General features: G+C 49.1%; 1 protein-coding gene across 1 annotated transcript in view; it reads right to left on the bottom strand.

Annotated features, from left to right (window-relative positions):
• Positions 1-1749: 1749 nt before the first annotated feature.
• Positions 1750-23361, bottom strand: part of LOC142254740 (nuclear pore membrane glycoprotein 210-like) — a 70672-nt gene continuing 49060 nt past the window's right edge. The window contains exons 30-41 of the mRNA XM_075325996.1: positions 23192-23283; positions 22919-23093; positions 22667-22842; positions 22306-22526; positions 20553-20689; positions 20171-20297; positions 19247-19396; positions 13163-13398; positions 12817-13009; positions 10802-10906; positions 8875-8937; positions 1750-1876 (exon numbers count right to left, since the gene is read on the bottom strand). Of these exons, the coding sequence (XP_075182111.1) occupies positions 1782-1876; positions 8875-8937; positions 10802-10906; positions 12817-13009; positions 13163-13398; positions 19247-19396; positions 20171-20297; positions 20553-20689; positions 22306-22526; positions 22667-22842; positions 22919-23093; positions 23192-23283 (1770 nt within the window). The 3' untranslated portion in view covers positions 1750-1781. The remainder of the gene's footprint in view (positions 1877-8874; positions 8938-10801; positions 10907-12816; positions 13010-13162; positions 13399-19246; positions 19397-20170; positions 20298-20552; positions 20690-22305; positions 22527-22666; positions 22843-22918; positions 23094-23191; positions 23284-23361) is intronic.

Genomic DNA, 23361 nt, shown 5'->3' with positions numbered 1-23361 from the left:
CGGCACTGTTATGGAGGCACTGTAGTTAGCTATTGTAAAGGGCATTGTGGCTGGCACTGTTATGGGGCACTGTAGTTAGCTATTGTAAAGGGCATTGTGGCTGGCACTGTTATGGGGCGCTGTAGTTAGCTATTGTAAAGGGCATTGTGGCTGGCACTGTTATGGGGCACTGTAGTGAGCTTTTGTATATGGTAATTGTGGCTGGCACTGTTATGGGGCGCTGTAGTTAGCTATTGTAAAGGGCATTGTGGCTGGCACTGTTATGGGGCACTGTAGTGAGCTTTTGTATATGGTAATTGTGGCTGGCACTGTTATGGGGCACTGTAGTGAGCTTTTGTATATGGTAATTGTGGCTGGCACTGTTATGGGGGCACTGTAGTTAGCTATTGTAAAGGGCATTGTGGCTGTCACTTTTATGGGGCACTTTAGTAGCAATTGTAATAGGCATTGTGTGTGATACTGTTACGGGGGCACTGTAATTAGCTATTGTAAAAGGCATTGTGTTACGGGGCACTATAGTTCGCTATTGTATGGGATCACTTTGGTTGGCACTGTTATGGGGCCTTGTAATTAGCTGCTGTTAGTGCATTGTTTCTGACACTGTTAAGAGGGCACTGACAGTGGTGTAACTTTAGGGGTCACAGCCCCCAAATATCAGGCCCTTTAGGACCTAGCACACTCCTGCAAAAGTAGAGATAGGTAGATATGTATGAGATAAAGTGACCCAGATATTAAGCTATGGGTGGACGTAATCCTCCTCCACAAGTAGTGCAGACTGTAAGACGTCTCCCTCCCTAGTGCTGGTTCACACAACCTCTCCCTCCCCCATCCCAACACATGATGACCCGGCATATTTCCTTTCCCTCTTTACCTTTAAGAGGGTTCAATGATAACTCACGTACCAGATCCTCCCCCTCTTTCCTAAAATTAGGATTCTCATGAAAATCTCACAATTTTGCAGGGGCAGAGGGGAGATTCCAGCCAAAAATGAGGGGAGAGAAGACGTGACCTGTCACTCACACCATCGTATCATTTTCTATTGTCACTTCCTCATTATCTGATATTATCCCTAACAATGGTGGATAAGATATAGTAACATCACTGATGGTGATTATGGTGATAAGATGATACTTTTTCTCAGTGGTATCTTATAGAACTATATATACAGTCATGGCCGAAAGTGTTGGCACCTTTGAAATTGTTCCAGAAAATGAAGTATGTTACGCAGAACATTATTGCAATTACAAGTTTCAACATGTGATGCTTATTTACACTCACCTGTGGCAAGTAACAGGCGTGGGCAATATAGAAATCACACCTGAAACCGGATAAAAAGGGGAGAAGTTTACTCAATCTTTGCATTGTGTGGCTGTGTGTGCCCCACTAAGCAAGGAGAACAGAAAGAGGAGAAGAGAACTGTCTGAGGACTTGAGAACCAAGACTGTTGAAATATATTAACAATCTCAAGGTTGCAAGTCCATCTCCAGAGATCTTGATGTTCCTTTGTCCATATACACACAAAGGCAATAAACATGAGAGTAGCAAAACATGTAACTGCAATAATTTTCTAGGAGAAATACTTCATTTTCTGGAACAATTTCAAGGGTGCCAACACTTTTTGTCATGACTTTAAACTATTACGGGACTAATCTGGACACGTCACATCTGGTAAGTGCTGAATGTTGCATTTTCCTTCCAGTAAGTAACCAAAGACACTCTCACTGACAAATTAACTTTTATTTCCAAGCTAAAATTTTCCATCAGTCAACTAACTTCCAGCATTAAGGTCCCGAGCTCCAGAGTTGTCCATGGAAATTGGATCTTCTTCTCATTCTGGTGTTGGTTGCATCCTGCGGGGCCCTGATAGCCCGGTCACCTGGATGTAGAAGAATGCGATTAAGTGGGGACCCTTCTTTATGATGTCCATCTGCACTCAACACATCTCTCGTGTGTGTGTGTGTGTGTATATATATAATATATATATATATACATACTGTGAGGTAGCGCGGTCGGCTGCGCAGCAGAAGACACGGGATCCAGGCATATAGGTTCACAGCACACGGTGTTTAATGTCCAAACAAAAATCCACAGCAATATACATGTCTCTCCAGCAGAGACTCAGGGAGTTGTGATCACTCCCTCACACCCGGCACACCTGCCCCTCGTTCCTGTTTCCATTTAACCCTTCCTTCAGCCTGTAGGGAAACAGCATTAACCCTAGAGTGGATTTACTTTCTATCATGGAGTGAGCACAACCGGGGCGAGACATACCGGCCGTCATAGATAACCCCGGTCACAGTCTCACATACCCCCCCCCTCAGTTCAAGCGTGCGGGGTTGAACTCCCGCCATCAAACACGGGCCGCGGGATAAGGCATCGGCGTTGACCTGCAACCTACCGGCCCGGTGTTCAACCGTAAACCGGAAGTTCTGCAGAGAAAGGAACCACCGGGTAACCCGGGCATTCCGTTCCTTGGCGGACCTCATCCAGACCAGCGGAGAGTGATCAGTCACCAAGCGAAACTGCCGTCCCAGCAGGTAATAGCGTAGGGACTCCAAGGCCCACTTGATCGCCAGGCACTCCTTCTCCACTACGCTATAATTCCGCTCGGGAGGGGTGAGCTTCCTACTCAAGAAGGTGACGGGGTGTTCCTCCCCCTGAACCACCTGAGACAGCACTGCCCCCAGGCCGACCTCAGAGGCGTCAGTCTGTACTATGAACTCCTTCCGGAAATCAGGGTTGACCAGAACGGGTTGTCCGCACAGGACCCCCTTCAGGGCCCGGAAGGAGTCCTCGGCCTGCGGAGTCCAGCGCACCATGACGGACTTCTTGCCTTTGAGAAGGTCCGTCAAGGGGGCTGATAGTCCCGCAAAATCTCTTACAAACCTCCTGTAGTACCCCACGATACCCAGGAAGGCCCTAACCTGCTTTGTGGTCAGGGGTCTAGGCCACTTCTGGATCGCCTCAACCTTGTTAATTTGGGGCTTTATCACTCCTTGGCCTATCACGTAGCCCAAGTAGCGGGCTTCCGTGAGTCCCAACGCACATTTCTTGGGATTGGCTGTCAATCCGGCTGTTCGAAGCGCGTCCACCACCGCTTGTACCTGTTCCAAGTGGGTCTGCCAATCGGGGCTGTAAATAATGATGTCATCAAGGTACGCTGATGCATACGCCTGGTGGGGTTCCAGCACTAAGTCCATCAACCTCTGGAACGTGGCCGGAGCGCCATGTAACCCAAAAGGCAAGACAACATAGTGGAAGAGACCCTCCGGCGTAACAAAAGCGGTTTTCTCCTTGGCGGACTCCGTCAGTGGCACCTGCCAGTACCCCTTGGTCAGGTCGAGCGTGGTAAAATATCGCGCCTGTCCCAGCCTATCAATCAGCTCATCCACCCGGGGCATGGGGTAGAGATCGAACTTGGATATTTCGTTCAATCTCCGGAAGTCATTGCAGAACCTTAAGGAGCCATCGGGTTTTGGTATTAGGACAATGGGACTAGCCCATTCACTCCGGGATTTTTCGATGACCCCCAGGCGTAGCATTGTCTTCACTTCTTCTGATATGGCTTGTCTTCGAGCCTCCGGCACGCGGTATGACTTCAGGCGTACCTTCAGGTGGGGCTCGGTGACAATGTCATGTCGTATCAGACTGGTCCTACCCGGCAACTCGGAGAAGACATCGGGGTTCTGCTGAACCAGCCGTCTGGCCTCTCGCCTCTGTTGCTTGGTGAGGGCTTCTCCGATCTTTACTTCCGGTTCGTCCTCTCCGGAGGTCGCTGAAGCCGGGAGTGAACGACCCGAAGAGGAGGGAGATGGGGGAAACTCAACCATCAGGCTTTCCCGTTCCTGCCACGGTTTTAATAGGTTGACATGGTATATTTGTTCAGGTTTCCGCCTACCGGGCTGCAATACTTTATAGTTGACCACCCCGACTTTTTCCTTTATCTCGTAGGGGCCTTGCCACTGAGCCAGGAATTTACTCTCCGCCGTGGGGATTAATACCAACACCCGATCCCCGGGTTTAAAGGTCCGCACGGTGGCTTGTCTATTATAGCGGCCGCTTTGCGCGGCCTGAGCCTCCTGTAAATGCTCCTTCACAATTGGCATGACCGCGCTTATGCGGTTCTGCATTCCTAAAATGTGTTCAATCACACTTTTATGGGGGGTGGGCTCTTGCTCCCATGTTTCCTTTGCCAGGTCCAACAATCCCCGGGGATGTCGCCCGTATAACAATTCAAAAGGCGAAAACCCCGTGGATGCCTGTGGCACCTCTCGGATGGCAAACATCAAATAGGGAAGCATCATATCCCAGTCCTTCCCGTCTTTGGAGATCACCCTTTTTAGCATGGTTTTCAGGGTTTTATTGAATCGTTCTACTAACCCATCTGTCTGAGGATGATACACAGACGTACGCAACTGCTTGATCTGGAGTAGCCGGCATAGTTCTTTGGTCACTTTAGACATGAATGGGGTCCCCTGATCCGTAAGGATCTCCTTGGGCAACCCCACCCGGCAGAACACAGAAAACAACTCCCGAGCTATAAGCTTCGCCGCAGTATGTCTGAGAGGTATCGCCTCTGGATACCGGGTGGCATAGTCAACGATCACTAGGATGTGTTGGTGCCCTCGAGCAGACTTTACGAGGGGCCCCACCAGATCCATCCCTATCCGTTCAAAAGGGACTTCTATAATGGGTAACGGCACCAACGGACTGCGAAAGTGGACCAGTGGTGCGGTAAGCTGACACTCCGGGCAGGTTTCGCAGAACCGTTTTACCTCCCCAAAGACCCCGGGCCAATAGAACCTTTGCAATATTCGCTCCTGCGTTTTCTTGACCCCTAGGTGGCCACTCATCAGATGTTTATGAGCCAAGTCGAGGACCCGCCGGCGATACGGCTGGGGCACCACCAACTGCTCCACCCCCACGCCCCGTATTTCATCTACCCGGTAGAGTAAATCCTGTTTAAGAGCGAAATGGGGGTACCTTACCTGGGCACCGGGCAGCTGGGCCACCCCGTCAAGTACTAACACCCTATTCCGGGCATGTATTAACGTAGGGTCCTGGAGTTGGGCTGTCCCAAACGCATCCGGGGATGCCTCCAAGTCCGGGATGGGCTCGACCGTCTCAGCCTCTCCTGCCAATACCTCTAGGGGCGACCTATCGGGTTCACATTCTGTCCCTATCATGGGGACCCCTACGGCAGGTGTCCCGGATTCAGGATTGTAGGGCTCAGGCCCCGGACTGACCAATATCGGAGGGGACCTAGGGGTTCCCTTCCATAAAGTCCAAAAATAGGGCAGATCCCGTCCTAGGATCACGTCATAAGGAAGAGTGTTAAGCAGTCCCACCTCATGTTGCACCTGACCGCAAGGTGCTGTGATGGTGACAATCCCCGTGGGATAGTCTCGGCGGTCCCCATGTATGCAAACCACCCCCACGGTACGTCCTGTGGCCTTTACTTTAGCCCTCAAGGTGGATCGCACAAGGGTCACTAAGCTTCCGGAATCCAACAATCCTGTAACCGGACATCCATTCACCTGTATTTGGCACAAGTGGGGCTCAGTCTCTGGGGGAACCAGGTCAGCGGTACACACCACCTGAGCATACATTGAACCCCGCCGGGTAACCCCACAATCCATGGGCTCCGTGGTCAGGGGACACTGGGCTTCCATATGTCCCACCCGCTGGCACCGCCAACATCTAATAGGGAAGGAAACCCCCTTGACAAGTTGTCGTTTAGGGTACATGGCCTTCCGGACCTCAGGAACGGCGGGCGCGGCCTCAGCCAGGATGGTAGCGAACTCCTGTACCGGTGTCGGCGGTGGGTCCTTGGCCCTAGGCTTGGAGGGGCCGGACCGACGGGCGGTACGCAAAGTCTCAGTGTCCCGTATCAAGTCCTGCGTAGCCACATGCCGCTCTACCAGGGACACTAATTGGTCCAGGGTACTCGGGTCACCCTGTCCTACCCACCGTTGAACGGTGACGGGTAAAGTGCGCACAAAACGATCCACTACTACCCTTTCCACCATTTGCGCCGGGCTCAGAGTGTCAGGCTGCAACCACTTTTTTACAAGATGTAATAAGTCATAGGCCTGGGAGCGTACGGGTTTGGCTTCCTCATAGAACCACTGATTTACCCGCTGAGCCCGTACATAGGTATTCACCCCCAACCGAGCCAGTATTTCGGCTTTCAGGGTCACATAGTCAATGGCGTCCTCGGTACCGAGGTCCAGGTACGCTTTTTGGGGTTCCCCCGTCAGATAGGGCGACAATACCTCAGCCCACTGGGGGGTCGGCAGCTTTTCCCGCTCGGCCACCCGCTCAAACACTGCCAGGAACGCTTCCACATCATCCCCCGGGGTCATCTTTTGCAACGCTTGTCTCACCGCTTTCCGGACGCTGCCGTCGTCACCCGGTCCCGGGGTTGTTGCTGCCGGTCCGGCACGGATTGACTTGGCCAGGAGAACCATCTGTTCTTGGTGCCTTTTTTCCTGCAATTTCAAGGATTGCTGGTGCTGTTGCTGCTGTTGCTCCAACGTCCGGAGCAGGTGGGTATTCACCTGTTGTTGCTGTGCATTAGCCTCTTGTTGTTGTGCATTAGCCTGAGCCAAATGCCTTAGTATGTCCTCCATGGCGTCGCTGGGTTTGGGCCGTAGTATAGCTGCTTGAATCCAGGACATGTGCTACCGGATCACCAGAAAAGGAAGTACACCTCACCGGGCTGGCATGCCCGCATTCTCCACCATATGTGAGGTAGCGCGGTCGGCTGCGCAGCAGAAGACACGGGATCCAGGCATATAGGTTCACAGCACACGGTGTTTAATGTCCAAACAAAAATCCACAGCAATATACATGTCTCTCCAGCAGAGACTCAGGGAGTTGTGATCACTCCCTCACACCCGGCACACCTGCCCCTCGTTCCTGTTTCCATTTAACCCTTCCTTCAGCCTGTAGGGAAACAGCATTAACCCTAGAGTGGATTTACTTTCTATCATGGAGTGAGCACAACCGGGGCGAGACATACCGGCCGTCATAGATAACCCCGGTCACAGTCTCACAATACATATACAGTCATATGAAAAAGTTTGGGCACCCCTATTAATGTGAACCTTTTTTCTTTATAACAATTTGGGTTTTTGCTATTTCAGTGTCATATATCTAATAACTGATGGACTGAGGAATATTTCTGGATTGAAATGAGGTTTATTGTACTAACAGAAAATGTGCAATCCGCATTTAAACAAAATTTGACCGGTGCATAAGTATGGGCACCTCAACATAAAAGTGACATTAATATTTTGTAGATCCTCCTTTTGCATAAATCACAGCCTCTAGTCGCTTCCTGTAGCTTTTAATGAGTTCCTGGATCCTGGATGAAGGTATATTTGTATATTTGACCATTCCTGTTTACAAAACAATTCCAGTTCAGTTAAGTTTGATGGTCGCCGAGCATGGACAGCCGCTTCACATCATCCCACAGATTTTCAATGATATTCAGGTCTGGGGACTTGGATGGCCATTCCAGAACATTGTAATTGTTCCTCTGCATGAATGCCTGAGTAGATTTGGAGCGGTGTTTTGGATCATTGTCTTGCTGAAATATCCATCCCCTGCGTAACTTCAACTTCGTCACTGATTCTTGCACATTATTGTCAAGAATCTGCTGATACTGAGTTGAATCCATGCGACCCTCAACTTTAACAAGATTCCCGGTGCCGGCATTGGCCACACAGCCCCAAAGCATGATGGAACCTCCACCAAATTTTACTGTGGGTAGCAAGTGCTTTTCTTGGAATGCCGTGTTTTTTTGCCTCCATGCATAACGCCTTTTTGTATGACCAAACAACTCAATCTTTGTTTCATCAGTCCACAGGACCTTCTTCCAAAATGTAACTGGCTTGTCCAAATGTGCTTTTGCATACCTCAGGCGCCTCTGTTTGTGGCGTGCTTGCAGAAACTGCTTCTTTTGCATCACTCTTCATTACAGCTTCTCCTTGTGCAACGTGCGCTGTATTGTTGACCGATGCACAGTGACACCATCTGCAGCAAGATGAAGCTGCAGGTCTTTGGAGGTGGTCTGTGGATTGTCCTTGACTGTTCTCACCATTCTTCTTCTCTGCCTTTCTGATATTTTTCTTGGCCTGCCACTTCTGGGCTTAACAAGAACTGTACCTGTGTTCTTCCATTTCCTTACTATGTTCCTCACAGTGGAAACTGACAGTTTAAATCTCTGAGACAACTTTTTGTACCTTCCCCTGAACAACTATGTTGAAGAATCTTTGTTTTCAGATCATTTGAGAGTTGTTTTGAGGAGCCCATGATGCCACTCTTCATAGGAGATTCAAATAGGAGAACAACTTGCAAGTGGCCACCTTAAATACCTTTTCTCATGATTGGATACACCTGCCTATGAAGTTCAAAGCTCAATGAGGTTACAAAACCAATTTAGTGCTTTAGTAAGTCAGAAAAAAGTAGTTAGGAGTGTTCAAATCAAGAAATTGTTAAGGGTGCCCATACTTTTGCACCGGTCAAATTTTGTTTAAATGCGGATTGCACATTTTCTGTTAGTACAATAAACCTCATTTCAATCCAGAAATATTACTCAGTCCATCAGTTATTAGATATATGAAGCTGAAAGAGCAAAAACCCAAATTGTGATAAAGAAAAAAGGTTAACATTAACATTAATAGGGGTGCCCAAACTTTTTCATATGACTGTATATTGCAAATGGCATCTGAGTACGAGCTGTAAACTGATGTTCAGTGCTGAATCTAAGCTGTAAATTGACATTTTGGCAATGTTCCCTGCGGCCCTCGTCTGTCTCCTCTTACACAACCAGCACCTCGTGTAGGAGACAACTTCTTGGTAACTCACCGCTTGATGTTGACATATAAACGATGGGTGTTGTTTGCAGGCGATCAATGAACGCGTTGTAGGCTGGAAACAGAGACATGTTCGGTGAGAAGTGCATCTTCTACATATTAGTACGGGAAGCGAGCAGGGCCTCAATGGGGAGGTATAATGTGGGGGCCAATGCCCGGGACTAGGCAGGTATTGCACCCCAAATATCAGTAAGGCCACGTGCACACGTTGAGTGTTTGGTGAGTTTTGGTCATGAGTGAGGCCAGCTCTTTGGAGACCTCTGCCGAGTCTGCGACCTGAAGATCACAACACCTTAATGGTCAGTGGTCTGCAACTTGTATTTGAGTGAATGTACTTTCTTTTGGTGCTGCAGGGGTTACAGACCTATCTGACTTTTCTTGGTAGCCTTAATCTCCGATGCAGCTCTTTTGTGACCACTTGCATTCGGTATAAAATGTCAGTGTCTCACCATCTGACTGCGGTTATACAGTATATTATCATTTCTATGTTAACCACTTTGGAAGGAGCCTGTCTCTAGAAGAAGCTGAGGAGTTGTGACTATTGCAGCTGTGGTGTTTAGCTGCATTGGAGAGTTTTCCTCTTTGTGTCTATTTTTCTCTCTCTTTGTCTCCCTTCCCTTGTGTTGTATTATGGCAGTGGTGAGACTAGTATCCTTGCTGGCCTTCTCACTAGCCAGGGTGAGTTTAGGGCAAGCGACGGCCTAGGCATGTGACAGCGATAGCAGGGAAGCATAGAGTAGAGACTCAGGTGAGTCTAAGGAGGTGTCCCTTCTCCCCTCTCCTTATCCCCAGGGTGTTCCTTCCCGTCGTCACCCTTGAGTAGCGCTGCACGCTGAGCTCCGGCGTGACAGATTTTTACTAATGAAGAAGTGTTCTATTATATTTCTCCTCTGATTGTTTCACTCCTGGTTTTGGCTCACAAATACTCAGGTAGGAAACTCACCAAATACTAATTGTGTGCATGTGACCTTATAGCGCCACCTCTTTTGCCACCCCCACTAAAAAAGGTAAGGTTTATACTTCGAGTGTCCAGGTCCTCTTCTTCCCTGGCGTTTGACACAGGTGGCGCAGTACCGCCTGCGCCAGGATACTTGTAGGTTGTAGATCAATGGCACCCTGCGGGCCTGAGGGGAGTGGTGGAGTCTACCGTAGGATCCACCATGATGTGGCACTTGCCCAAATATCCAGGTCACCTGGCCGTAAGTCCAGAGTATAAATGCAACGCTCTGCGTCTTCGAAAATGGTGACACCACAGCTACTTTTTGTTAACTGTTGCACCCATGAGACTTTTACGCACAGGGTCAACCAACAAAACACAATCTTTGTACCCAGAACTAGAGATGAGCGAACCTCAGGCTCGAAGCTTGGGGTTCTGACACGAAAGAAGACCTAAAAAAACCCCGTGGTGAGTTGAGCGCTGTGCTGGTGTCTGAGTGATTACCTGCATTGTCGTCGCTGCTGGAAGTGTTTGTCGCAAATTAGGCTTTCATTCAGCGTACTGAAATATTTTGTTCACAGAAAATTAAAAAAATAAAAAACACCACCTACTTTGCTCCGGAAGTGTTTTGCTATGGGCTAAAGCAAAACATTTCCAGTTCAAGGTGGGAGGTGTTTTTTTTTTTATTATCCATAAACAAAACATCTCAGTACGCTAAATGAAAGCCCAATTTGCGACGAACAAACACTTCCAGCAGCGCAGTGCAATGCAGGTAATCACTCAGACCCCAGGATAGCGCTATACTATACTTACGAGCCCGAACCCCAAGCCTCTAACCTGAGGTTCGCTCATCCCTACCCAGAACCTGCAAAACTCCCCCGAGAAAGGAAAATACACCTGAAATTCAGTGCCAGATTAAAATTAGCTGTAAATGGTGGACGGGTGATCAGTACATCTGTGACCACTATGCTTTATAACCTACCAATGAAGATGGCGCAGCTGCCGGCCACCACTGCAAACACAGTGAAGATGATAACGGGGGTGGAGGTGACGAGTTTAGATAGAAGACCCTCGTCACCCTCCAGGGCTGTAAAGGAAAAGATCCAAAGTCATTGGGTCAGTTGGGAATGAAAACATAAATGATTGTCATTAATATATTGTGCAGTTGCATAAATAGCAATTCCTTAACACACAAAATACATAAAACCTTTGAAGTTATAAAGGCAAAGCAGAAATATTGACTAGAAGTCATCTAAGCACTGAGACCCACACTTATCTCTAAAATTAGGGGGCAGAAGCACAGAAGATGGGATAATATTAGTAGAGATGAGCGAACCCTAGGCTATCCCTAATCTTCAGCTTATCCCCAATGGTGGAGATGCCAGAGCCCCATGCCTTACTATTTTCCTGTCAAGAACTATTCCACCTAGACAAGGATGGGGCAGGAGTGTGATGGAAACACAGATAAAGATAGACATGGAAAAAAAAACTAAATTCAGACACACTACAAACTCACAGGAACAAACTGTAAGAAACAAAGGAGAAAAGCAAGAGCAGGAAGGTAGCAACAAAAGGACAACAAGGGTTGTGTAGTTTTTTGAATATTAGAAAGATAGAAAGATGTTCTTAGATCACGTTTAAGAAAGGTGAGGTAATGTAACAACGTGACTGTAGGATAGCAAGGGACAGGGGGCTCCTATTCTATCCCTCACACTAGCAGGACCCTAGGCTATCCCTAACCTCTGGGTTACACCTAATGGTGAAGATGCTGGAGTCCCATGCCTGGATATTCTCCTGTCCAGAGCTAAACTGTCCATCCCCCCAGGGGAAGAGGCAGGAGTGTGATGGCAACACAGGGGAAAACTAAAACTCAGACACACTACAAACTCACAGGAACAAACAATAAGAAACAAGGGAAAAAAAAGCAAGAGAAGTAAGGCAGCAACAAAAGGATAACAAGGGTTGTATAGTTTTCTGGATCACGTTTGAGAAAGGTGAGGAAATGTCATGACGTGACTGTATGATAACAAGGGACAGGGGGCTCCTACTCTGTCCCTCACACTAGCAGGACCCTAGGCTGTCCCTAACCTCTGGGTTACCCCTAATGGTAAAGATGCTTGAGTCCAATGCCTGGATATTCTCCTGTCCAGAACTAAACTGCCCATCTCCCCAGGGAAAGAGGCAGGAGTGTGATGGCAACACAGGGGAAAACTAAAACTCAGACACACTAAAAACTCACAGGAACAAACAATAAGAAACAAGGGGAAAAAGCAAGAGAAGTAAGGCAGTAACAAAAGGATAACAAGGGTTAACACCACAACCGCTCACAGCAATGAAGTAGCACAGCCACCAGAAAGTCAGGATCACAACACCTCACCAGAACAGTATAGAGAAGCTATAGCTGGCATTAATGGAATAGTCCAGCCAGCATATATAGGAAGGGAGTGAATGTGATTGGCTCCCCCACAACATGTGATCAAAGGAGACTAACAAGCAGCCCAGCAGAGATTAACTCTTGCTCGCCTGGCTATGAACTACAAGTCTGTGGTTCGACACCTGTGCTGATAACAGACATCTGTAGTCTCCACATATCCCTACGCCGCCATGACAGGTGGCCATGTTTGTTAAAACCTCCTTGTGAGAGGTAAGTTGGATTCCAAGATGAGAAATTTTACCCTGTCCTCAGTTGAAATTTTTTTTTTCTCTTTTCATAATACTCTGTAAGTCTTCATCTATAAAAGCGAAGAATTTGCCATATCTAATAAATATTTCACTGAATTTAAAGGATTCCTTAAAGAGGGTAGGACGTCATCTGCAAATAGTGATATTTTATATTGATATCAATTGTCAGCAGATTCCCCCATCATGAGTACAGCTAGACTCTGCTGCCACCTAGTGGCCACTTGTGTGTATTACATTAGGTAGAACGCAGCACCAAAATCTGTATAAACTAACAAATATTGCACAAGCTAAAGTAATAAGTGATATCAAACTGACCTTCTGGTGCAGCCGTCACCGGCAGTGCAATGTGCTGACCCGTCAGTGCACACGAAATATTAATAGTCAGAGGCACTGGGAATGAATGGATGGAAGTGAGGTCCAGAACAGAGACGGGGAAGAGGAACAGTCCTCTCTGCTTTTCTGAAGTTATGGCATTTCCAAATAAGAAGTCTGGGAAACTTGATACCATCTGCAGGGAAAAGAAAGTGACTTTCCAAGATTAAGAAGAAATGACCTTCTAACATTAGAAAAAGTGGCGAGCAGCATGGCCACAATTACAATCTTTTACCAGTGATCGTATGCCTGTAACATATCAGAAAATGAGACGATAAAGTGATGATACCTCCACATTTCTTATCACGTTGCTGGTCCCATAGATCCTGATGTAATTGTCGAGATCCTTGCTGGTGAAGATCAGCTCAGACTGGTTTATATGGAAGGTTGGATAGAAAGGAACATGAAGGACCCCGATTGCTCCATTTAGAGAGGCTCTTATTTCCACCGAGGTCTCCGCTGTGCTCAGGGTTTGCATCTCCACGTCTGTCAGGGGCCTGGTGGAGATCTCACAAGTATATTGTCCTACAAATCCAAGATATTTCACAGTTTAAAGCCCAGGTCAAAGTAGACAAACTTTGCTGCTCTCCTGAGTGCCTACAGGAGGAACAACACTATTGCTGGCCATTATATGGCTTGTATTCTGTCCATATGTAGCATATGTTCAAAAAGAGCAACATACAGGGCAATATACACAAGTACTGAGCAGTGTAGATGTGAATCCAGCTTTTGGGGTGAGATCAGGGCCGTATTTACCATTAGGCACCTGTGGTCCCGTGCCTGGGGCGGCAGGATGCGGGGGGCGGCACCTTCTAGCAGTAAAGGATAAAAAAAAAATTTTTTTTTTTACATATCCATTAAATCCGCTGTATTTTCGGAGGGGGGAGGGGGAGAGGCGCACCTCCATTTATTTGTATCTGCATCAATTAAGACGCAAATGCAGACAAACTGCGGCGGCCGGGCACAGAGAGCTGATTGACCCCGAAACTGCCGGCGCCTGCACTTCCGGGGTCACAGGCGCGCCAATCAGCTCCTTCCTCTGTGCTGCGTCCAATGCTGTGTGGATTTCACATGCAAAGCTCACAGCAGGACGCCGCAGAGGACGCCGCGATGGAAGCTGGTGTCAGAAGAGGATACTCACGTGAGCCAGCAAGATGACAGCGGGCCCTGGAGCAGGTAAGTGCTCGCAGAGCTGAAGATTCATAAGGAGCGTGGGGGTGTCTCTAATGCAGACTGGAGATCTGCGCATGTGGTGGGGGGAGAGAGGCTGATATTGGGGGAGACTTGGGGGAAGAGAAGCTGATACTGGGGGAGGCTGGGAGGAGAGAGTCTGATGCTGGGGGAGGCTGGTGCTGGGGGAGGCTGATGCTGGGGGAGGCTAGGAGGGGGGAGGCTGATGATGGGGGAGGCTGATGCTCGGGGAGGCTGAGATGAGGGAGGCTGATGCTAGGGGAGGCTGGGAGGAGAGAGGCTGATGCTGGGGGAGGCTGATGCTGGGGGAGGCTGGGAGGAGGGAGGTTTATGCTGAGGGAGGCTGATGCTGGGGGAGGCTGGGAGGAAAGAGGCTGATGCTGGGGGAGGCTGATGCTGGGGGAGGCTGGGAAGAGGGAGGCTGATACTGGGGGAGGCTGGGAGGAAAGAGGCTGATGTTGGGGGAGGCTGGGAGGAGAGAGGCTGATGCTGGGGGAGGCTGATGCTGGGGGAGGCTGATGCTGGGGGAGGCGGATGCTGGGGGAGGCTGGGAGGAGGGAGGTTGATGCTGAGGGAGGCTGATGCTGGGGGAGGCTGGGAGGAGAGAGGCTGATGCTGGGAGAGGCTGGGAGGAGAGAGGCTGATGCTGGGGGAGGCTGGAAGGAAAGAGGCTGATGCTGAGGGAGGCTGATGCTGGGAGAGGCTGATGCTGCGGGAGGCTCGGAGGAGAGAGGCTGATGCTGAGGGAGGCTGATGCTGGGGGAGGCTGGGAGGAGAGAGGCTGATGCTGGGGGAGGCTAGGAGGGGGGAGGCTGATGCTGGGGGAGGCTGGGAGGAGGGAGGCTGATGCTGGGGGAGGCTGGGAGGAGAGAGGCTGATGCTGGGGGAGGCTGGGAGGAGGGAGGCTGATGCTGGGGGAGGCTGATGCTGGGGGAGGCTGGGAGGAGAGAGGCTGATGCTGGGGGAAGCTGGGGGAGAGAGGCTGATGCTGGGGAAAGCTGGGGGAGAGAGGCTGAAACTGGGGGAGGCTGGGGGACGCTGGGGGGAGAGAGGTTGATGCTGAGGGGGCTGGGGAAGAGAGGCTGATGCTGGGGGAGAGGCTGCTGCTGAAGGCAGGGGAGAGAGGCTGCAGCTGGGGGAATGGGAGAGAGGGGCCAATGCTAGAGACAGAGGACAAGGGTTGAGGGATAGTGCAATGACAAAATCGATGGGGGGGAGTGTAAGGACTCAGAATGAGAGGGGGCAGCATTGGGAGCTCATTATGGAGAAGGGGCAGCATGTGTGGGCTCAGTATGGAGTGGAGCAATGTAGGGGAGTCAATATCAAGAGTGGGGTAGTGTGTGTGTGTGGGGAGGTGTCTCAGCATAAGCGTTAGTGTGGTGGTCTTAGTATGATGAATGGGGCAGCATGGAGGTGTCATTATGGAAAAGAGGAAGGCAGCACATTAGGAGCTCATGGAGAGGGGCAGCATGCATGGGACATTGTGAAGAGGGGGCAGCATGCATGGGACATTGTGAGGAGGGAGCAGCATGCATGGGACACTGTGAGGAGGGGGAAGCATGCATGGGACATTGTGAGGAGGGGGCAGCATGCATAAGACATTGGGAGGAGGGGGCAGCATGCATGGGACATTGTGAGGAGGGGGCAGCATGCATGGGACATTGTGAGGAGGGGGCAGCATGCATGGGACATTGTTAGGAGGGGGCAGCATGCATGGGACATTGTGAGGAGAGGGCAGCATGCATGGGACATTGTGAGGAGGGGGCAGCATGCATGGGACATTGTGAAGAGGGGGCAGCATGCATGGGACATTGTGAAGAAGGGGAAGCATGCATGGGACATTGTGAGGAGGGGGCAGCATGCATGGGACATTGTGAGGAGGGGGCAGCATGCATGGGACACTGTGAGGAGGGGGCAGCATGCATGGAACATTGTGAGGAGGGGGCAGCATGCATGTGACATTGTGAGGAGGGGGCAGCATGCATGGGACATTGTGAGGAGGGGGCAGTATGCATGGGACATTGTGAGGAGGGAGCAGCATGCATGGGACATTGTGAGAAGGGGGCAGCATGCATGGGACATTGTGAGAAGGGGGCAGCATGCATGGGACATTGTGAAGAGGGGGCAGCATGCATGGGACATTGTGAGGAGGGAGCAGCATGCATGGGACACTGTGAGGAGGGGGAAGCATGCATGGGACATTGTGAGGAGGGGGCAGCATGCATAAGACATTGGGAGGAGGGGGCAGCATGCATGGGACATTGTGAGGAGGGGGCAGCATGCATGGGACATTGTGAGGAGGGGGCAGCATGCATGGGACATTGTGAGGAGGGGGCAGCATGCATGGGACATTGTGAGGAGGGGGCAGCATGCATGGGACATTGTGAGGAGGGGGCAGCATGCATGGGACATTGTGAGGAGGGGGCAGCATGCATGGGACATTGTGAAGAGGGGGCAGCATGCATGGGACATTGTGAGGAGGGGGCAGCATGCATGGGACATTGTGATGAGGGGGCAGTATGCATGGGACATTGTGAGGAGGGGGCAGCATGCATGGGACATTGTGAGGAGGGGGCAGCATGCATGGGACATTGTGAGGAGGGGGCAGCATGCATGGGACATTGTGAGGAGGGGGCAGTATGCATGGGACATTGTGAGGAGGGGGCAGCATGCATGGGACATTGTGAGGAGGGAGCAGCATGCATGGGACATTGTGAGAAGGGGGCAGCATGCATGGGACATTGTGAAGAGGGGGCAGCATGCATGGGACATTGTGAGGAGGGAGCAGCATGCATGGGACACTGTGAGGAGGGGGAAGCATGCATGGGACATTGTGAGGAGGGGGCAGCATGCATAAGACATTGGGAGGAGGGGGCAGCATGCATGGGACATTGTGAGGAGGGGGCAGCATGCATGGGACATTGTGAGGAGGGGGCAGCATGCATGGGACATTGTGAGGAGGGGGCAGCATGCATGGGACATTGTGAGGAGGGGGCAGCATGCATGGGACATTGTGAGGAGGGGGCAGCATGCATGGGACATTGTGAGGAGGGGGCAGCATGCATGGGACATTGTGATGAGGGGGCAGTATGCATGGGACATTGTGAGGAGGGGGCAGCATGCATGGGATATTGTGAGGAGGGGGCAGCATGCATGGGACATTGTGAGGAGGGGGCAGCATGCATGGGACATTGTGAGGAGGGGGCAGCATGCATGGGACATTGTGATGAGGGGGCAGTATGCATGGGACATTGTGAGGAGGGGGCAGCATGCATGGGACATTGTGAGGAGGGGGCAGCATGCATGGGACATTGTGAGGAGGGGGCAGCATGCATGGGACATTGTGATGAGGGGGCAGTATGCATGGGACATTGTGAGGAGGGGGCAGCATGCATGGGACATTGTGAGGAGGGGGCAGCATGCATGGGACATTGTGAGGAGGGGGCAACATGATGTGAGGACAATGTGCAGATCATATTTCATAATTGAGGAAGGTGTGGTGGGTATAATTTATAAGGGAGGGCAGTGTGTAGTTTATTAGGGGCAGTGTGACAGTCACAGTATATAAGTGGGGACGGTGTGGTGGGAATATTTTATACTCATGCTATGTTTTGATGTGCCTGTGGTGATCCCCATGGGGGGGGGGGGTTAGTGCCCCTCGTTTCTCATTGATACTTTTTCAAGTGTTTTACAGAGTAGATCTGCCTTAAACAGATGTCGTGTGCGAAAACTCATAGCGTTATGTTGTCACTAAGGGGCGCGACCACTTAAAGTGCCTAGGGCAGCACGAAGGCAAAATACAGCCCTGGGTGAGATAAAATGCTTCCAAGAAAGCAGCAGCACTTGTGCGTGTCTTTGCCTCGCTCTCCCACTCTGCTGCTCTGTGACATGGCGTAGTAGTCTCCCACATCACATATGAAGATGAGGGTCTGGCTGGGTGTATGGACTTGTACTACAGGGCCGCTACGCCCTTCTACTTTGGTCTCCTGTCACGTCAGGGCCCCCTATCATTCGGCTGTGTTCATTAGTCAGACCTTAGGTCCGTCACCACTGCACGCTTGGCCCTGTCTGCCCTCCTGATAGGAAACCTCACCATTACCTCACTCTTGCCCCTCCCACTCTGGGCTAGTCTCAAATATTAACTCCATCTCTCCCAAACAATACACACTTCAACATTATTTACACACATCACCGTTCACATTACACTTTAAAACAACACTGATGTCTTCAAGGTAGGAACGTGGGCAGTATGTCCATTTTTTTTACAGCTCACTCCTCCCCTCCACTGCATAGACTTTAATAGGCAGTAATTTGATTTTTCAGTAAGTTGGGCTTCAACATTATTTACGAATATCACTGGTCACATTACAACAACACTGTTGTTTTCAAGGTAGGAACATGGGCAGTATATTCATCTTGTTACAGCTCAATCCTCCTCCCAACTGCATAGACTTTAATAAGCAGTAATTTGATTTTTCAGTAAGTTGGGCTTCAACATTATTTACGAATATCACTGGTCACATTACACATTACAACAACAATGGTGTCTTCAAGGGAGGAACGTGGACAGTACGTCCATCTTTTTACAGCTCACCCCTCTTCACCACTACATAGACTTTAGTAGGCAGTAATTTGATTTTTCAGTAAGTTGGGCTTCAACATTATTACGAATGTCACAGTTCACATTACAACAACACTGTTGTTTTCAAGGTAGGAACGTGGGCAGTATGTCCATCTTTTTACAGCTCACTCCTCCTCCCTACTGCATAGACTTTAATAGGCAGTAATTTGATTTTTTTGTAAGTTGGGGTTAAACATTATTTACAAATGTCACAGTTCACATTACAACAACACTGTTGTTTTCAAGGTAGGAACGAAGGAAGTATGTCCATCTTTTTACAGCTTACTCCTCTTCCGCACTGTATAGACTTTAATAGGCAGTAGAAATTTGATTTTTCAGTAAATCGGACTCTGGGTTGAGATAAAACACTTACAAGAAAACAACAGCACCATCTGCCTGTCTTTGCTTCTCTCTCAATCTCATATCATGCTGCTCGGTCTTCATCTCCCTCCCCCTCCACATAGACTTTCATAGGCAGTTGTAATCTGATGCTTCATGTTATTTTTTAATGATTTTAGCAATTTTTCACAGTGAATAGACAACCCCTTTAAACCCTCGTACCTGTCTCCATGCTGAACTCTGGTCTGATCTGGAACACCTCGGAGGCCGGGATGAGCACGGATTGGTTACTGAACTGCACGGAGCACAGCAGATGATTGGCTGATGTCAGCATGTCCTGTGCCGCCTCCATCTGTGCGGCGCTGCATGGACCTGACCAATACAATATATAAAGACTGTACAACAACAACAAAAAAGTGCTGACATGAATATACAAAGGTGGTCAATGAGAAAGAAGCACTTCTCTGGATTGTAGGATCAGCCATTGGCCTTTCTTTGATGTCCCGTGACCTCAATTGGAAGGAACTTCCGAAAAGTGACAAAGAAAGTTTTAGGGATTTAGATTACCACCACTAGAATTAGAGCATTCCCAATGACTGTTGATCTTTTGGACCCCTTTGTAGACAGCTTGATGGCCCGGATGTAGACCTGTCCCATCCTCACCTTTTATAATGTGCTCCGTGAGACTGAAAGACACGAGCACTCTGTACTGACGTGTGGACGGGAAGGTAGGGACGTGACTTTGAGATCAGTGATTGTTTTGTCTTGTTGGTCTACTAGGCATTGCTCCCACCTGGCCAGAATCCTACTCCACACTGATGAGGGGCAATATCCCGAAACAGCTGTCTGTGGATGGATACCTGGCCTTGGTATTTCCCTTGTCTTATCTTTAAACTTGTCAAAAAGTTGGATATTGACTAAAAGGGCCACTTAATATGATGGTTATGGTGGTCTCCTAAAAAGAGCCACTCCTTGGCTAGGTCCTTCCCGGAGGGATATCTGGCTAGTTCTGTGTCGAGACTCCTAAAAGAGGCTCCACAGACCTTTTTTGATCTCTAGAATTAGAGCATTCCCAATGACTGTTGATCTTTTGGACCCCTTTGTAGACAGCTTCATGGCCCGGATGTAGACCTGTCCCATCCTCACCTTTTATAATGGGCTCCGTGAGACTGAAAGACACGAGCACTCTGTACCGACGCATGGACGGGAAGGTAGTGACGTGACTGTGGGATGTGAGTATCATAATGAGGGACTCGGAGGATTCGATTGTGATCTGAAATGGAAAAATACCCGATGGTTACCTTCTATAACCTTGAAGTCCAAATCATAAAGCAACTAATTAGAATCCATAATGGTGGACAACTCATTGGATGCGCCACGTGACGGCAGACCATGGACAATTGCCCAATGTAGGTTGCCCATACACCATACCTCCAGTCTTGAATCCAAAGCACTCAAGAATCAATGGGTTGCCCACCTTTTGGGGACATGTCATATGTGTATTATCCTACATACCAATGACTCTCACCTGCTTGTATGTTGTGAACATCCCCGTAATGATATAGTAGACATTGGTGATCCCTTTACCACGAGCTACAGCCGCACCTGTCACTGCGTCTACCTGCAGGAATGGACCTGGTGATGACTGCCAGACCCCCGGTTCATCTGGTGAAGAAGGGAGAACTGATGTGAGGAAGTCTTCATGACCAAAAGCCCCACTGTGGATATCAACCATTTTACTATAATACGTGCCCAAACCAGCCAAGACAGCGATTGGTATATCTTCTTCCAGGACATGAAGAGAAGTCACCTCTTATAGTGAGGTAGATTGGACAATGACCAACTAAGATGAGCGGTGGAGGACATATTGGAGGATAGTTGATGACATCATCAAGACGGTTGTACATAAGCTGCCCGTACACATGAGATTATGTTGACTGGTGCCACCAATTTTGGGGTTGGCAGAACATCTAATGTGTATGAGTGCCTCCTACCAGATGATGTTGGGGAAAGAAGGATCGGGCATGTTCCTTTTTTCTTGGGAACTAAGCTGCAGTCAGAGGTGGCTTTCTCAATTATCCCCTTCATCACATAGGCAGACTTATCCGAGCTCGGTGTTCATATAAATGAGTTGGAAGGGTTTCTTGTCGGCCAAGTGAGCAGCTGTTACTCACCTGTCCCAGAGCCTAGCTCTGCTGCTTCCTTTCCCTAGGGACAGCTTTCTCTCTCCTAGTCCACGCCGGGATACCAATAAAGCATAGCATGCACTTTGATGTCATTATCCAAAATATTTTAAGGCTGGCTCAGGAGGCTACATAGCTCCCGAGTATTCAGGTAGTAGAGCACGCTGAAGACAAGCAACACTTGACAGTGCTACTGCTAGATGCCTGATTATCTACTCAGATGCTCCTGAATGCTATCCAGCTTCCAGCTCTTATTACCAACTCAGCCCTGCTGTTTCTGATGCTGTCCACACCCTTAACTCTGCTGTGTCAAGGTTCCTCGAAGCCTACCTTTCTCACCTGTCCCAGAGCCTGGCTCTGCTTCTTTCTTCCCCTATTGACAGCTTTCTCTGTCCTAGTCCACACCATGTTGCCAATAAAGCACAGCATGCACTTTGAAGTCATCATCCACAGCCTTTTAAGACTGGCTCAGGAGGCTGCATATTACCTGAGTATTCAGGTAGTAGGGCACGCTAAAGACATGACTCAGGAGGCTGAATACCACCTGAGTATTAAGGTAACTTGACTCTACTACAGCCAGGTGCCAGATTATCTACTCCGCTGCTCCTGAGTGCTATCAAGCTTCCAGCTCTTACTATAAACTCAGCCCTGCTGTTTCTGGTGCTGTCCATACCCTCAACTTCGCTGTGTCAAGGTTCCTCCAAACCTACTTTTTTCTCCTATTCCAAGGTGCTGTCTGCACCCTCAACACTCCCGAAACAAGATGCCTGCTTGCCTGTTCAAGTCTGCTACTCCTGTTTACTTTCCCTACTTATTGCACTAACATGCTGCCCATACTTTTTCCTCTGCTGCATCTAGTGCTTCCATCTCTGCTGATACAGCTGCATCTTGCCGTCTGGTTCTACTGATCTTTGCTGGTCAACGTTTCGGCTCGTCTTCCTTCTCTTGTACCGTGCTGCTCACCTTCACCTACAGCTTGACAAATCTACCTCACCAGGTAACTCCACAACACTCTCTGATGTATACGGCCAACTTAAAGCTTCTCAAAACTGTGATATCATGACTGCGATAATGAAATCCTACCAGTACTCATCTCACCATTACTGTTGACCAGCATTGTACTGAAGCAAATGACTTCTCCAATGGCAACGGGCTGTTTAAGCTCTGGTAATAAGGCATCTTCTACAGATATTGCTAAGAAATCTGCCATTCCTGGATGTGCTTCATCCCAGACTCTCAGGAGGGTATCTCCTTGCATCACTGTCGTTATCAGGAAGGTGTAATTCTTAATACCAGGTTCGATTAGTAGGAGGTCATCTCTGTAAAAGTGAAAAAAACACAAAGAGAAATGCCGAACTACGTCAAGACCAATGGCCGGCCTTGGGCAGAGATCTTAGAGATCAGCTGATAATACCCCATGATCCCCATTTTTTCCTCAAAATTTACAATTGACTCATACCTGTTGGTTGCAAAACGAAGTTTGGCTTTATGGGCGTGAAATTTTTCGCCAATACTAGAGTAAAAGTGCACAGTGAGCTCCAAGGTTATACCGACCGGAAATGAAGCGAGAGGATGGCCCCTTCTGGTATGGAACTTGGGTTTGACGTCAATTCTTAGGTAGGAGACAGGAGCCACCTGGAAAAGGATTAGAGTAAAGAGTAAGAGAAAATTGCTTAATACTCCCGTAATGTTCTTTAGTGTTGCCTCCTACCTGGACGCCAATGACAAGACTATGAGTAATTCCAAACGATTCTACATTTGTGATCTTCAGGATACCGGATCCTGTGAAGCCTCGAGCTCTCATATGCCCCTTCCCATCATGTTCTATCACCGAAGAGTTGGGAAAGGACTGAAGCATGTGAGACGTGACAGACGCTCCTCCATCCCTACATGATAAGCGTAGAATTACCGGACTGCTTCCTTCCCGGTAGACCGTCATCTACTCATCATAAAGAAATGAGAGGACATCTTCTGTGCTCCTTACTTGTTTGTTGTCACGGTGAGAAAAGAATTTGGAGCCATTAGGATCTGCTGAACTGGACATTTGGGGGACACCAGAGATAAATCACGTAAAACCTTTTTTCGAGAGGGAGAAAACAGTCTAAGGCTTGGAAAACCCATCCGTGCCGATGAATTTTGGGAAAAATGTACGAA

Source organism: Anomaloglossus baeobatrachus, chromosome 10, assembly GCF_048569485.1.
Source record: "Anomaloglossus baeobatrachus isolate aAnoBae1 chromosome 10, aAnoBae1.hap1, whole genome shotgun sequence".
In the NCBI taxonomy this organism is placed as follows: domain Eukaryota; kingdom Metazoa; phylum Chordata; class Amphibia; order Anura; family Aromobatidae; genus Anomaloglossus; species Anomaloglossus baeobatrachus.
Note: the sequence above shows the minus strand (reverse complement) of the source record. Positions and strands in the feature narration are given on the sequence as shown.